General features: G+C 40.5%; 1 protein-coding gene across 1 annotated transcript; it reads right to left on the bottom strand.

Annotated features, from left to right (window-relative positions):
- Positions 1-4,674: 4,674 nt before the first annotated feature.
- On the bottom strand, positions 4,675-14,985 carry LOC135933283 (cilia- and flagella-associated protein 251-like). The gene is made up of 16 exons (XM_065471375.1): positions 14,922-14,985; positions 14,086-14,144; positions 13,845-13,862; positions 13,636-13,668; positions 13,517-13,552; positions 13,378-13,407; positions 13,254-13,283; positions 13,073-13,114; positions 11,586-11,615; positions 11,429-11,479; positions 11,305-11,337; positions 11,101-11,121; positions 8,008-8,763; positions 6,430-6,486; positions 6,241-6,290; positions 4,675-5,047 (listed from the first exon to the last, which is right to left on the bottom strand). The coding sequence occupies exons 1-15, from the start codon at positions 14,930-14,932 to the stop codon at positions 6,280-6,282; spliced, it is 1,218 nt and encodes a 405-aa protein (XP_065327447.1). The 5' UTR covers positions 14,933-14,985; the 3' UTR covers positions 4,675-5,047; positions 6,241-6,279.
- Positions 14,986-16,440: the final 1,455 nt, after the last annotated feature.

Below are 16,440 nucleotides of genomic sequence, written 5' to 3'. Positions count from 1 at the left end.
CAGAGAAAAGCTGCCAACATTCCTTCGAACTACATCTGTGACCTTCTCCTCCTCCTCCTGTGAAACTGACTCCATTCATTTATTTTTTGTGTGCATGAACACAGCAAGACAGTACAAACAAGCCTCATTCCAAAAATGTTGCAGGAAACGGACATCACATCGCCTTATCCTGAAGTGACATAAAGCTGTAACAGTGTAAGCTGCTCCCACCTTGTGGACAAATGACTTCTCGAGCCTGAAAACTACAATTCTGAATAAAAGCAGCAGGACATCTGCAGCTCTTCTAACACTTTCCCACTGAAACATGGAACAACTGCATGGAGTCTGCACAATGAAGATATTTGGTAGAGATCACCGGCAATCCTCTCACATCATGTCTTACCTCAGTTTCTCTTATTGGGTTCACACTCTGTCAGCCCAAATTCAGGGAATAAAGATAAATATATTAATGATAAAACAGTGGGAAATGTTAAATTGATCCACAGAGGATTTAAACGTTCAATTTTGGGATATTTTGCTTCAGTGTATCAAAGTTTTTAAAGGTTCATCCATTTTTTGGATTCTAGGGTCATGGTCATTATTATTGTGCTATCTACTGTACAATATAAAGCGCCTTGAGGCGACTTTTGTTGTGATTTGGCGCTATATAAATAAAATTGAATTGAATTGAATTGAATGGTGGGTGGTACCTGTCCCAGCTGTGATAGGGTGAAAGGTGGGGTACACCTGCATAGGCATTGGACTATGACAGGGGTTTCTGTGAAAAAAATATTATTATTATTGTGACTACTATTAATATTTATCATGAAAATCAAATGTATCGGTATTTAAATCACCAATATTTGGGACATGAACCCTGACCTCTGCTCTGTGCACCCAAACATGTACAGCTAAATCTAATAAAAGCAGCCTTATCCAAACTCATTCCAAGCAGATTAATACATATCCATGTTTATTAATACATATTCATGTTATTGTTTTAGGAAATTTTAGGAATTTCCTAAAACAATTTTAAGAACTTGTGAAGACTAATAAGTCTTCACTTGTGAACTTGTGAAGACTTTAATAAGTCTTCACAAGCTTTTTCTCCTGTCTGCAGTGACATTAAGCAGCTTTGAACTGATACAAGCTCAGCACAAGCAATACTCACTAGAACACACTAGAACAAATTAGAACATATTAGGACTAGGGTTCTATTGGATCCATGATTTCATTTTTACACATTTTTGTATCTATGCATAAAAACAAAGCTGACACTTGTGAGACTTCATAGGAGGTGTGAGCATCACAGCAGATGCCTTTGTGTCAAAGTAACTAAGGATAAAACACAGAAAAACATGAAGGAGATTTTCCTGGCCTGGCTTTTTATAACCATCTTAAAAGTAGAACAAAAAGGGAAGAAAACTGCAAATCAGCATACGAACATTACCTGATGCTGCTGAAATGAAGCAGGGCAAAGTTAAAGAGGTTTTATTAGAGACATAGTAAGCATTTTGCAATTTGGCAAGATTTAAGTTTAAATTTCTTCAGTATTGAACAGCAGATCATTTATGAAAAAACAAACAAACAAAAAAACAGAGGCTGACAGCACTATACACAACGGTAGACTGGTGCGTAACAAGCAAGCTAATAATGCAGAAAACTGAGATTTTTAGTACAAGAGAAGGAAAATGAAGTACAGAAAGAGCTGTGTAGGAAGTGTGATTTTATTGTGTTGGATGCAAGAATACCAAAGTAAGAGGGAATTATCTGTTTGACAGTTGTTGAAATAGTTTTGTGAGCTTTAACCTGAGATTAACCTGTGTTTGTGGCAAAATATATCTATATTTAAAAATGGATTCAGCCTTTAATGAATCAATATCACATTATTCAAACTAAAATCAATTTGAATCAGGGAAATCAATTTTTCAAACCCAACTTTAACTAGGGGACAGATAACAGAGTTTATTATAACTTATTATATGTTATTAAGGAACACAGAATTATTGTGTGGTCCAGAGAGTTTCTGATAAAAAACAACAACAAAAACAAGCAGGAAATGCAATTGCTGTGTTACTGTGTGTTTTCTCGTTGTCTCTCTCTCTCTCATACACACACACACACACACACACACACACACCTACACACACGAAGTTTATTTCCAAATCACAGTGACAATGTGTTCCACAGAAATATGCATACAGTTAAAAAACAAATTAAAGCAAAATAATGAAGAAGGAAATAGGACAACACTGAGAGGACGTTAAAGAAAAGCTGGTGTGTAGAGGCAGGTGTTTAAAGGTTGTGGACTGAACTGACTGAACTGATTTAAAGTGAGAGGAACCTTGTTATACAGAGTCGGAGATGAAACGAAACTTTCCCTCCACCTTTGTTTTAATTCTGAACTGTGAAGCCTGTCAAAGTGGCTTACTCCTTGGTCTGTTGGATGCAGAAGAAGGGGTTAAAAGTCACATCGGAGCAGGTATCGCATAGGTACTGCAACATGACAGAGCTGAAGCTGTAGTTTATCTCCTGAGTCTGATTCAATGTGACAGAACCCAATGACCTTCTGTGCTTTTATTTTGAAGTGAGCTTCCTGTTGTCTGTGGGAATCAGGGCAGAACAAGACTTTGAATCCATCTGCTGTAGGACATCCTGAAACTAGAACCAACTTGGAGCTGGGCTGGACTCTGGGATCAGGTCCAGAAGAGGAATTAGGGGCACTTTAAGCTATAGTCTAGGTCCAGCTTGGTTCTGAATGACTGGAGCTCACCTGCACCTTTGATCCTGATGTCTGACTGAAACTAAGAGCTGTGGGACCATCGAGCAACAGGAAGCCGGTGAGACCGCAGAAACTCCACAGCCAAAGTTTCCATCTGTGACCAACAACGATGCACTGTTACGCACTCCACCATGCGGGTCAAACTGATCTTCATCACACATACTTATCATCAGTGTGAACACTGAAAACCTACACACACACACACACACACACACACACAGGTGTGGCAGGATCTATTGAGTTGCCCCCTGCTGTTGGCCTCTGTCCTGACCCCATTAACCAATCACAGGTTGAAACAAGCACCCTTTATCTGGCAGGAAGTGCCCCCCTACCCGTCTCTTCTTCTTTGGTATGTGCGACTCCTCTTAGGACCTGCAGGTCACCTTTCATTCATCATCACAAAGAAACTTCATCTCAGGAATCAGTGTTCCACACCAGTAACCGTGGCCCTAGGAAACCTGACTTTTCCGTCTCCCACACACCTCCCCAGGCTATCTTAAAATGTCAGTATCCACAGGCCTCACTGCTGCAAATAGGAAATAAATAAACAGAGACTACCAGGTAAGACAGACAAAATACAGCTTCAGAAACAGGTGAAACCAAAACATGATACAAGGTGAAACAGATGGAAGTGAGCAAGCGCCCATACTATGAGGTCCCACATAGCCAAAGTCTCTTTCTGTTTTCTAGATTTAGCCTAACATCAGCGGTTGGGATGAACGGTCACATGAAGCTGGTTATCAACTCATCAAGTTAACCCAGGATTTAACCTTTATGTTTACAAGAAGGGATGGGGCTGGCACCGTCAGAGGCTTGCACTACAAAGAAGGGCTTCATCTTATCCAGCTAACTTCAGGTTTAACCCTGGATTCTCTGTGCTGTGAAGGTGGTCCATTCTTACCTTACACCATGGTAACTTATGCTGTCAAATTAGAGATCAATACAAATTTGTTCTTTGATTTTTTTTCTACTGGCAGCAAACAATTTTACAACAGTTTTATATGTCCTATTTTAGTATCAGCTGTTAATGCTTATAGAAATAAGCATTAACAGCTGATACTAAAATAGGACATCTACACTGCACCCGCTGACCTCATATGAAATCTGTACTAAGTTTGAATTCTATTTTAAGATTTAATCTTTATTCTCAAACAATAAACAGCAGTGAGTCTGCAGCTGAGAGAAAAAGAACCGAGACTTTCAGGAGCAAGCTATGGGTTAGGCTGTGGCACAAGAAGCTTTATTGTTTCTATGAATAAATTTTAAAGTCTCACAGCTCTAATGTGCAGCAATCACCTCAGCAGCACTGAGCATGTTTAGTCTGCTTTATTTATTTATACCACTTTGTGCCACAAATCACCAGTCATTATACTTTAGGGCTATAACAGCAGCATATAAAAGGTATAGTAGAGGGTGTGAATAGTGTTGAGGTGCTGCAGAGAGCAGCCTGAGGAATGTGGCCATGCAGCTAACTGGAAATAATGAGCATCAGGAATCCGGTCTGACTGCTCATTCCCAGCCACGGGAAATTCCTTATAAGTCAGTAAAGGTGACTTCAAACTGTTTCCGTGCAGAAGATTTAACAACAGTTAAGCTAAGACCTTACTGCTGGTTCCCGTGGCTTACGGCTAGAGGAGACAGGGATCGATCCTCCAACCTTCTCACTGGTGGCCACCCTGCTCTACCACATGAGCCACCAGTCATCAGTTATTTTTCTAAATAATGAATAAAGCATACACTTGTTGGTCCTTCCCGATCTCAGTTCTGCTCCAGCTTCTGAACAATAACATCACATTTTATGATAAAATGTGTGACTGAAATCAAGTCATTACTGGTTCAGAGAAGCATGCTGACTGTTGGAAGAAAGAGTCGATGAGGTTTCGACAATTCAAACTTTATTAGCAGTTCCTCTGTATACACCACTGACTGGTTTTTCACGTCCTTAAAAACATTCTCTGTAAATTAAAGAGGGACTTATGTACATGTTAATGTGTGAAATCAGACACACAAAACAGATCTGAGCTCAGCAGCTGATTTAATATTTCTGCAGACAAGAAGCCGGAAAGAGAGACAGGTTAAAGGACACATGGCAGAAAGGAAGACAGTCAGCAGGTGAAAGACATTTCTTTTTTTTATCTGAGAAAACCAAAGAAGCCAGAGGTTAAAACAGACACTGCTAGAAAATGGGGAGAGGAAACAACAGTTGGCTGAACGTTGAAATTCATGCAGTTTAGGTTCTTGTAGTCATGGCAGCTGGATTCCACTGTGGAGGCTGTGGGCTTGGCTCTGTCAGGAAACAGCACAGAAAATCTCAGTTCACTTCATACTGCTTCACTGCTCAGTGACTGTGTCTATCTGGGATGGACTCTTCACAGTAACAATTATTATTTATGGCCTGCAGCCACTCCACTCCCTTTTTCCTTCTTTATCAGGTGCTCATTCTCCTCCTATCCCTGTATCCTCCTCTGTCACATCAGCCCTCTGCATGCCCCAATTTACTACACCCACAAACCTCCTCTGAGGTCTTCCTCTTTTCTTCCTATAGCTTCATCTTCATCATCCTTTATCCGATATATCCACTCTCTCATATATTTCTAGTCCATCCTGCTCATCCTAATATCTTTAACTTGCCTTGCTTTTACTCACTTTCCTCTTCTCTCCAGAGGCATACCTGGAGAGAAGAGGCTCAAGGGAGCAGGTGGAGGATTGCATTGGGAGGTCCATGCTCTCCTCCACCTGCTCCCTCATCCCTTAGCCTGTCCATCACCACAGTAAATAAGAAGGGCTCAGGGCAGACCTGATGTAATCCCACCCCTACCTTGAACTCACCTGTCACCCTCTGTCCTCATAAATGTCCTGCACCACCATCCTTCCCTACACATACTTCCTCATGCAGTACCATAGCTACTCTCAGCAGCTGGTGATCCACAAAGCCACAGCGAACACCAACCTTCTCTATAGTTCTCAGTGTTGATAGTTCCCATCAACACTCTCAAAGCAAACATCACATCTATAGAAGCTGCAAACAGTCACACTTTCGTGAAAACAAAATCTAAAAATGCTCCTTGAATTGGTGAAAAACAAGTCAGAGGTCTCCAAAGTTTTTTTCTAATCTGTACACATTATTTTTGGAGTCAAAGGAAGTTAAATTTAGTACTAGTATAACTAGTATAAGACGTACTCTAGCACTTAGATTCTAATGAGCATTTAATAACTTTAGATTGACTACATGAAAGAAATGGCACATTACTGTTGAAAATGCACTTATTTTTCTCAAGATATGTCACCATCTGGTTTGTTAATGTATGGTTCCTTTAGCATGAACATTTTCAGGATCTACTCCTATGTTTTATAGGAAAAGGATACTCTGGGCTTTGGGGAACTTAAATAGGTCCCATGAAAACTAAGACTGTGTTTTCCTATAATCTGTGATTATGGAGAGGTTTGTCTCCATCAGTGAAAACAATATGGTATGGTACCTGCAGTTGCTGAGCTCCCACAGCTCAGAGGCGAAGCATCTAACTGGTAGCTACAAGAAAACACAGATGTTCATTTTTACTTCAACAACCTGTAAAACACTTCATGTTTCCACTTTGTGCTTCTCAGAGAAGAAGTAGATTTGACTCAGTCTGAAATGTGATTGGCTATGGACGTGATATGAAATTTACCCTGTTTGGTGACAGGGGTGGCATCATCTGATTGGTCCAGTTCGCCAGCAGGTGTTGCTGTAACAAGAATAAGAATTAAGAACCTGAAGCTCAGTGATGCAACGTCTGGTTCTGCTGTGGCTCCCTTCATCTGAACTTTTAGTCTTATTGTCTGCTTCCTCTAATCCAGACCTTCCCAAAGTGTGGGGCCTGCCCCCTAGGGGGGGCGCCGAGCCATTGAAGGGGGGAAGAGGCTTGGACACTGATAGCATGGGGCGCCCACACAAACTCAAAGCAGGAGATGAAGCATAGCTGAATATGTTTCCAAACCAACTTCATTCTAAGCCAAAGACTAGAAAATATGGTGAAGCATATCTTCCCTTTGGTTTCACCTGCACAAGTGCCAAGGTAGGTCTCCCCTGCATAATTGGTTTTCCCTTCGTCGGGAGCAGCGCTGGGCTCTTCAAATCACGGACAAACAGGATCCCACATTCTTGATTTTTAGTTCACAAACACTTGTTGTAATGACTAACTACTCCTGACATTTTAGAGATGTTAGCTCTTTATACAGTAAAGTTACAGTGGAATACAAATAATATCAGGCTGATCCTGCCACGATTTGTTCCCCCTGTCTAAATCCCGGACAAACAGTATCCCACAGTTGTTTATATTTTTGAACCCATTTTGCACAGAGAGGCATTTTTTGAAAAATGTATTGATAGCAATGTTGAATATTATTACACAGGAAAAAAACAACTACACGTAAAATAATTACACCGTGACGCCTCTGCCTTTCTAAATGGAGGGACAGTAACTGCATGTGTATATGTAAGCGTGTAAAACCTGAAGATAGTCAGATTAACAGTAACAGTATTTTGTCTCTATCTGCCATTCTGCAATTCATCTCATGTAAACAATACTGTGCGCACAGCGTGACGTGAAAAAAGGCACACACCTTTGACGTTGCGTGAGGAACTCTGTATTCCTCGTCCACACGTAAATGCAAAAAAGGGAGTTTAAAAAAAATCTCCGTTTTCGGTGATTCGAAACGCCGTTTACGTGTGGACGAAACAGCTGCGTTTTCAAAAATACCCGTGTAGGTGTGGACGTAGCATAAAAGAGTTAGTAGTTTATTTTATTACTACCTGTAATTTATTGCAGATTACCTGTATTTGCTTAATTGTTTACTAAATGTTTAAGGTGTGAAATAAACCGCAATGGAGCAAAATAGGGGTGTGTGTGGTTGGAGGATGTGTTTGTGCGCGTGCGTGCGCGCGCGCGCGGGGGGAGGGCGCGAACATTTTTCTTGTAAAACAAAGGGGGGCCCAGCAAAAAAAGTTTGGGAACCACTGCTCTAATCCCAGTTGAGATTTTCAAATGAAACTCATCTGATATCTGTGTGAATGTTTTCATTCATTAGCATCTTAAATCTTTGTCTATTAATGATTTCAAATTCTTTAAGTTGGTCTTTGAACTCTTCAAGAGTTTTTTCATTGTCAGCCTCTGATTTTTCACTCTGGATTTTCTGATTGCTGTTTGGGACCACATGAATTTGTGACATAAATGACACCAGTTCACCAGTTCACCATTTTTTTTTACCTTCAGTGGAGTCCAGACCATCATCAATTTCATCAGGTTCTTCAGTATCTGCATTTTCAGAATCATCATGGAAATCCTCCTCCTCCTCCTCCTCTTCCTCCTCCTTTATCTCTTGCTCCTCCTCATTTCCTTCATCCAGTTCCTCCTGCTGCTCCTCCTTCTCATCCATATCTTCCTCTTTCTCTTCATTTTCATTATCTAACTCTTCCTTCTTCTCCTCCTCTGCCTCATCCTCCTCTTTATCCCCATCTAGCTCCTCCTCTTTCTCTTCATTTTCCTTCTCTAGCTCCTCCTCCTCTGGCTCGTCCTCCTCCTTATCCTCCTCTAGCTCATCCTCCTCCTCTTTCTCCTCCTCTAGCTCATCCTGCTTATCCTCCCCTAGCTCATCCTGATTATCGTTCTCTTTTTCCTCCTTCTCTTCCTCCACTTCTTTGAACTCCTCCTCATTCTCCTCTTCTGTTTCTTCCTCCTCAGCCTCTTTCTCCTTCTCCTCTACCTCCACCATGTCTTCAATCTCACTGTCATTCATTTTGCTGTCTTCTTCAGCTGGAGTTACACTTTCCTCTTTGCTGTCCTCTTCTATGATAGGCACCACCTCCCCCTCCTCCTCCTCACTCGTATCTTTTTCACTCATTTCAGCTCCCTTCTCCTTCACTTCCTGCTCTTCATCACTCAATGCCTCCCCCTCATCTTCTTTGTCACCATTAGGTGCTGGCTCAGACTCCGTGCTGGTTTCGGGCACAGACTCTGCAGTCTCTGTGGATTGCAGATAATAATTATGTCTGTGATGAACATGAGGAATCAGATCATTGTCCTACAACTGTGCTTACACAGAAAGTAAAAACAACTTTGTTATGAATCATGGATTCTGCTTCAATAAGAGCTGTAACACTCCTCATCATTTAACACACTTCCTGAGGACGTCACCCAAAGGTTGGAAGGAGGACACATGCTGAACTGGTTTTGCTTCACGCTACACTTCCTCATTTCTTAATGATTGACAGACCTTTCTCTTTACTGAGGTCAGTTAATCGCTCCCTTTAATGTGTTTCAACACCAACTCAGCTCAACAGATGATCATCCCACCAGGTAATGTGTGCCAGCTCTGAGTTGTTAATTGCTCAGATATACTCATATTAATAATCATCATATTAATAAATTAATAAATGAGCTTTTTATTGCTGACTTCCTAAAATTGACGAGACTGCCATTTGGCTTAGAAGTAAAGTGAACCTTGACATGCACATTTCTGTGTGCACATGACTATGTCATATCAATGACATAGTCGGCACAGACCAGGACCCCTTCAGAATTTTACTTGTTAACAACTTTCCAGCAGCTACAGATGCACTACACTACTCAAGTTTGTTAAATGGGAAAAAGTGTGGTTCTTATACAGCACTTTTCTACTCTACTAGAACACTCAAAGTGCTTTAGTCAACACATATTGTTGGGGAGTAACGGAATCCATGTACCAGCTTTACGTTTTTAAATACAAAACATGAGTAACTGTTTTCCGTTACAGTTACTGCGTAAATAGGTGATAATTAGAACACAGTTACTTTGTTGAAATAAATGGATTACGCAGCAGTCATTACCTGTTTCATATGTTAGGCTATCCCCTCTCTAATTTTGGTAATTCCACACATTGCCCTAAACCCAAACAAAACACGCAATAAGAAGCTCTAATATACGTGTCCTGTTAATGTTGGTGGTGTCAGTTACACAGTGGACCTGGAGCCAACACAACAGAACCAGCATTGCACGGGCAGGAATGCATTTCTTACTTGGAAATTCCGACACCACTTCAAATTTAAAGAAGAAAGGGATGGGCGAAATCTGAGAGTTCAATGCAAACTCTGTTTGCCAACAACCAAACTGCTCTCAGCGTCAAAAGACTTCAACCTAAAGAAACATCTGGAAGTAAGTTCTTTTTTAAAAACTAATGTTAGCATACTGCAACTACCTTGTAGTATATTTGATGTACTATTGCTGTGTGATTTATTACTATTACTGAAGGCTGCATTACAACCTGCTAGCTGCAAATAATCATGTGCAGCTCTGAAAGCAGACAGAAAGAAAACATATTACTGATACAGAAATATTTTTTTTCTATATGAGATCACTGCAAAAAGTGCAGCCTTACCTAATGTCCGCCCTACTGTTACTCATCTTATATTAGGATTTAAAAATCTAGTTGATATTGCTTTCAGAACTGCACATGATTACTTGCAGTTAGCAGGCTGTTAATGCTATCCATCAAGTCTAACAGTCTGCAGTCTATGAATTAACCTCAGCTAATGGCAGCTAACAATGTTAGCTGGGTGGCAAGTAGCCTTTAGTAATAGTAATAAATCACACAGCAACAGTACATTCATGTAGTTGTAAAAAGCATGACAACAACAAGTAATCCATAATGTTGAGAATGGAATACGTCACAAACTACATTTTGGGCCATGTATTCTGTAATCTGTAGTGGAATACATTTGAAAAGTAACTTTCCCAACACTCAACACAACTTATTCACCCATTCACATCCATTCTAACAAACTCTCGTTTCTATGTCTATGCGCTTTCACAGCAAAATTAATGAATACAGGAGTAGTTTGGAGTAGCTTTTCTTATGATGATAGACTACTTTTCTGTTAAAATATCTTACACAAGTCAAAAATAGTAGCATATACAATTACAATACAGTAGTTACTCCAGAACAGTTTGAAATTAAACAACACAAAGAGTCAAAGGAGGTTAAACAGAGACGTGTGAAGCATGTCCTGCTTTTAGGAGGAACAGTCTTTATTGCTGACTGTTATCATCCTTTTAACGCTTTGGTGTCTATCACATCGATTTTCTATTTGTTCCTCATTTTTCCTCCAGTGTGCTATTTTTAAAAACAAAACCACGCCCTAACCTTGTGTTTCAGTTTCCTCTGAAGGATCAGAAACAAAGGCAAAAATGTTTTTCCTTGTATGTTTTTAGAAAATTTAACTTCCTTAATCTCTCAGCTTGCTTGCTTGCTCTCAGTCTCAGTCCATCAAGTTTAAGAACATTTAAGAAAACTAAAGACAAGAAAAGAAAAGACCTTATATTTACCTTTTGACTGTTCTGCAGCATCTATGGAGATAAACAAATGTAAAGACATATACAAAATAGATTCTTTGTGCTTTGTGACATTTTAAGCAACATTTCAAAACTAGCTCCTTCCTGCATGCTTAAGCCAAACCCACCAACAAATATGATGAGATTTCCATGCTTTACTGGGTTGTAGTCAGCTGGACAGAGAGGTGAAAAAATTACCTTCAGTTTCTTCAGGAGAATCTTTAACGTCACCTGAGCAAGATGTAAATAAAACTTGAGTGATGCTTTGTGTGTGTTTCATCATTTGTGTCTCAGCATGAAACAACAGACTGTCTCCTCTCACCTTCATTGCTGTCAGCTGTAACATCAGCTTCATCACTGATGTCTGAACCACCTTACATGAAAGAAACAGAGTGAGAACAAAATCTGGGTAATTATTTGATTAATTCAGACTTCAAAGTGGATTTTAAGTTAAAATCAACTTTATTACACTCACTGACCTGGTGGCTCAGTGGCATCAACTGAAGGAGCTGAAACACACAGAATGTTAAATGGACTGATTCTTATATAGAGTCTTCTTGTATAGAGCCTTTATACTCTCCTGGAACCCCTTAAAACATTCACATATTCACATAAACATGCTCATCCTTAAGTGCTTTGTATTGAAAATTCACACACATTCATAATGCGAATGGAGACCAACTTGGGGTTAGTATCTTGGCCAAGGATATTTGGCATAGAGACTGGAGCAGCCAGGGATCAAGCCACTGACCTTCCCATTAGTAGATGATCTGCTCTACCTCCTGCTACAGCAGTCCCATAGACAGATAGGTGAACACACACACAGTAATTAATGAGTTAAAAAAAAACTCAGGTAAAAAAAAACAAAAAAAAACCCCTTTCATCCCAGCAGGAGGTCTAGCCTTTCAAGCTTGAGTCCTCTACCAGAGGCCTTGGAGCTTGAGGGTCCTGCACAGTATCGTTGCTGTACCTAGGTTTGCACTCTTCTGGACAGAGATCTCAGATGTTGTTCCTGGGATCACCTGGATCCACTTGCCTAGCTTTGATGTCACTGTACAGAGTGCGCTGATTACCACTGAGACCACAGTTACCTTCACCCTTCACATCTTCTAGAGTTCAGCCCAACTTTTTGTGTTCCTTCTTCCTGATGTTGCTTTTATTTCGTATAGCTACATCTGATTACTGCCATCTTCATCTGCTTCTTCTGCTTCTCCACTATTTCTATGTCCGGTTGGTTAACTATCACCAGTTTGTCTGTCTGTACCTGGAAGACCCACCCCAGTGTCGCATTTTGACCTCGGGGCTTCAAAGCCATACTCAGCACAGATGTTTCTGTATACTATGCCAGCTACTTCGTTATGGCGCTCTATTTATGCACTGCCTGCTGGCATCTTACAGTGGCTTGCAAAAGTATTCGGCCCCCTTGAACTTTTCCACATTTTGTCACATTACAGCCACAAACATTAATCAATTTTATTGGAAGACCAATACAAAGTGGTGTACACTTGAGAAGTGGAACGAAAATCATACATGATTCCAAACATTTTTTACAAATAAATAACTGAAAAGTGGGGTGTGCGTAATTATTCAGCCCCCTGAGTCAATACTTTGTAGAACCACCTTTTGCTGCAATTACAGCTGCCAGTCTTTTAGGGTATGTCTCTACCAGCTTTGGACATCTAGAGACTGAAATCCTTGCCCATTCGTCTTTGCAAAACAGCTCCAGCTCAATCAGATTAGATGGACAACGTTTGTGAACAGCAGTTTTCAGTATACAGTGCAAGCCACTGTATACCCCGCTGTGATGTGCAGGATTAGGCATATAAAGCTAGACTTTGTCACAGCTCTACGCTGAGCCAGAGGATCAGTCAGCTGCGTTTGTGTCTGACCAGATGTGCAGATCCTCATTCCTCCTTCTCTGTCTGGACATAAAACAGTAGACCTGCTCCTAAAACCTTTATCTCACCTTCATCGCTGTCAGTCATGGCAACACCTTCATCGCTGACATCTGAATCAGTTTACAGAAAAAACATGGTAGAGTTGGGATTAAGCGATGCAATGATGAACTGAATCGCAGCTGTAATCTGGATAAGATTTATTTTAAATTAAGAATGAAAAAAAAAAATTACACTCCAGGCTCCACTGACCTGGTGACCCAGTGGCATCGACTGAAGGAGCTGAAGCACAGAGAGAGAGAGAGAAAGCGAAGGACAGGTGAGCACACGGACAGGTAAGCAGACAGGTAAGCAGAAAGATGAATAGAAAAGTTACCTTCAGTTTGCTCTTCACTTTCATGAACGTCTGAGGAAACAAAATAAGAATTATGTGTTGGTGTGTGTGTGTGTGTGTGTGTGTGTGTGTGTGACTAGTGTGAAGTGTAAACAATGTGAAGTGTGTGTTGTATTGTTACCTGGCTCTGTTGTGACAGGTTCACTTGTCCTGCCACCTAAAAACAAAATCAACAGAATAAACAATAGTGTGCGTGTGTGTGCGTCTGTGTGTGTGTGTGTGTGTGTGTGTGCGCACTACCATTCAGGTGCTCCAACAGAGGCACAATTCTCTCTGGAACAGAAAAAAAACCCACTTTCATATATCGACCTCTGAGGTCTGTAGGGGGTGCTCACTGCTCAGTACAGCAGTGCTGCACCCAGACTGAACACTGATTTAAATTTAATTGTTTTTGAAACGGCAGGATCAAAGGTCAAATCTTTAACTAATGCAAGCGACCTTATATTTACCATCTTCTGAGTTTCTCTCTGGAAGGAAAAGAAATGAAAGATGACATCAGACACACTGACCACATGTTTCATATCAAACATGCCACATGTAAAATCATAACTGATGACTACAGGCTTTTAATCAGGTCACTACAGTTAATACAATCTGTAAAAACACTTGAATTGTTAAATAATTATAATTTCATATGAAAATACAGACTGATAAACGTGATTGATTAATGATAATGATGTCATGGCTTACTCTGGACTGATGCTGCAAGTGAAACAGCAACAAGCGCAAAGAGCAGCAACACAGTTGACCTGCAACACACACACACACACACACACACACACACACACAATTTTCAATCCAAAGTGTTGCAAAGTGTGATTTGACTGCAGCCTGTTTGCATAATTTGACTATCTTGGTAAAAACATGAAGAACAAAAGCTTTTCGATGAATCGGTTGCTGTGGTTTTGACATGTTTTCGATGTTTTTGCTAATAGTCTAAATGGAAATTTAAAGCTAAACGTAAATCTGAACACAGAACAGGGACAGATTTATCAGGAAATCTAATCGAAAGCCATGATTTTAGGACTTCTCTCTCAACACAACTGCAGGAAAGAAACTAAAGAACATGAAGTGATGAATGCCAGGTGATCAATCTCAGGTTAAATGACTGGGCTCCTTTGTGTCTCCTCCTCAGAAACACACAAAGCATCTATTCTTTACCAACATATAGCGAGCCAGCGCGGAGAACCTTTAAGGATCAGTGTGTTACTGTCGGTGAGAGGAAACAGGATTTATTCAGCCAGCAAACAACCCGAACACGGCCTGAACTCAGACAGCAGCACCACACAGAGCCAGACTTCACGCTGTAGTTTACTTTGAAATTATTTCATCTCTCTGTGTTACTGTATAACGTGATCAAAGGTTGAAAAGGAGCTCTTGAAAAACTCAGAGTCATCGGCTTCATGATTTTGTCCAGGCAGAGAGCAGGAGTGCCTCTTGAGCTTTGTGAAACCATTTAAAGCGGTTCAAAGTTTGAAGACAGTCTTGACCCAGCAGGCTCATTTGTAGCTAAAGAATGAACTCACCGCTGCAGCATGTCGGTAATCCGCAGGTTGATGGAAGCTCTGATCAGGTGAAACTTAAGTGTATTTAAACTCGACTGAAAGAGAGCAGCAGCTTTTTATACTCCTCCTCTTCCTCCTCCTCCTTCTCTGCTCCCTCCTCCGATCACCTGGGCATCTGCACAGACTCACTTTGAGCTTCTTTAAAAGTGTCCTGTTTACATTCAGGGCACAGAATTAAATCCAAATTATTCTAGACCCTGTGGTGAATCAGCATGAAAAGCAAAGAGATGCAGGGTTAGAACAGAACAGCATTCACTTATTGTTCATAATGAAACCAAAGTGGCGGTCTCAGAGCTGCTGCTTCCTGTGTGTTTTCCTTTAAATGACCCTTGGCCTCTCGCACCAGCACGAATTTGTTCATCATTAAACTGAACTCCAGTTAATGAAGACATGAACCGGTTGGACCATAAAAACAAAGAGCGTCTTCTTTTCCTCTTCACGTCTGTATTGTTGATCTTTTGTTTTTAGATTTTTTATGAATCTGTATAGAAACTATTTTTTTGGCTGGACTGGTACTTGTATAGTAAGTGTCTAAGCAAGGTATCTTACATTCACGCACACTCACACTCAGAGTTCAGTAGTTGCCCTTCAATATTCATATTGGAGTAGCTGGAGATCAAACTACCAACCTTTCAATTGTTAGATGACCTGCTCTCTATCCAAAAGTTGTTTTATAATTTTAAATGGTTACAATGAGTTCTGAGTTCCAGTGTTCAAAAGAAGTGAAAGAATGAACTTATTTGACTTTGAGACACTCCTTGTAAGCTTTAACATGACCTCTGACCACTGTTGCAGCATGAAAGAGTGCTGACTCTGTTAAAACAAAGAGCAGGCGCTCACAGTGTGGGTGAACAAGTATAGTTACCCTGCAGTGCTGATTATGCAAACATGATGTCAGATTAGCTGACTACAGATTTGGCGATAACTGTGTGGTAGGTGTGGTCTCTGTGAAAAAAATTTATTTACTGTAAATTATCCTCATGAGTCATGAATTCATCCATGCAGCCAGCCATTCACACTTCTGGAACCTAGTTGCACCAGATTCCAGACCAGCTTACAGTCAGCACACCAGGACTGAAAAAAAAATGATGTGAGCTTTTTAATTCAGAAACTTTCTAGTGAAAACTGGGTCTAATTAAGCAGAAACATTCCAACTTTGATGGAGCAGCTCCTATTTCTAGAAACCTGGCCAAATATATAATTACACAGGGTACAGGCTTCATTCTTAATACTGACAATGGTTTGCCCAATCAAATCTCTTACCACAACTGGCTCCTTACCTAACTTCCCTGTGTGCTTGTGTACTTTGTACAACAGACTGTAGTGTTGAAGTGGTTGAAAAGCTGAAAAGCTGAGAGAAAGAAAGAAACTAGAAACAGATGCAGAAACATGTAACTTTAGCAGCTGCATAGTCAACAGTAGCACCAACAACAACTAATATAAAGCCCTTGCCATCACAAGAGGCAGCTGTTGCTAACAT

The sequence above is a fragment of the Pelmatolapia mariae genome, linkage group LG22 (assembly GCF_036321145.2).
Source record: "Pelmatolapia mariae isolate MD_Pm_ZW linkage group LG22, Pm_UMD_F_2, whole genome shotgun sequence".
In the NCBI taxonomy this organism is placed as follows: domain Eukaryota; kingdom Metazoa; phylum Chordata; class Actinopteri; order Cichliformes; family Cichlidae; genus Pelmatolapia; species Pelmatolapia mariae.
This window is presented reverse-complemented; position numbering and strand designations above follow the sequence as displayed.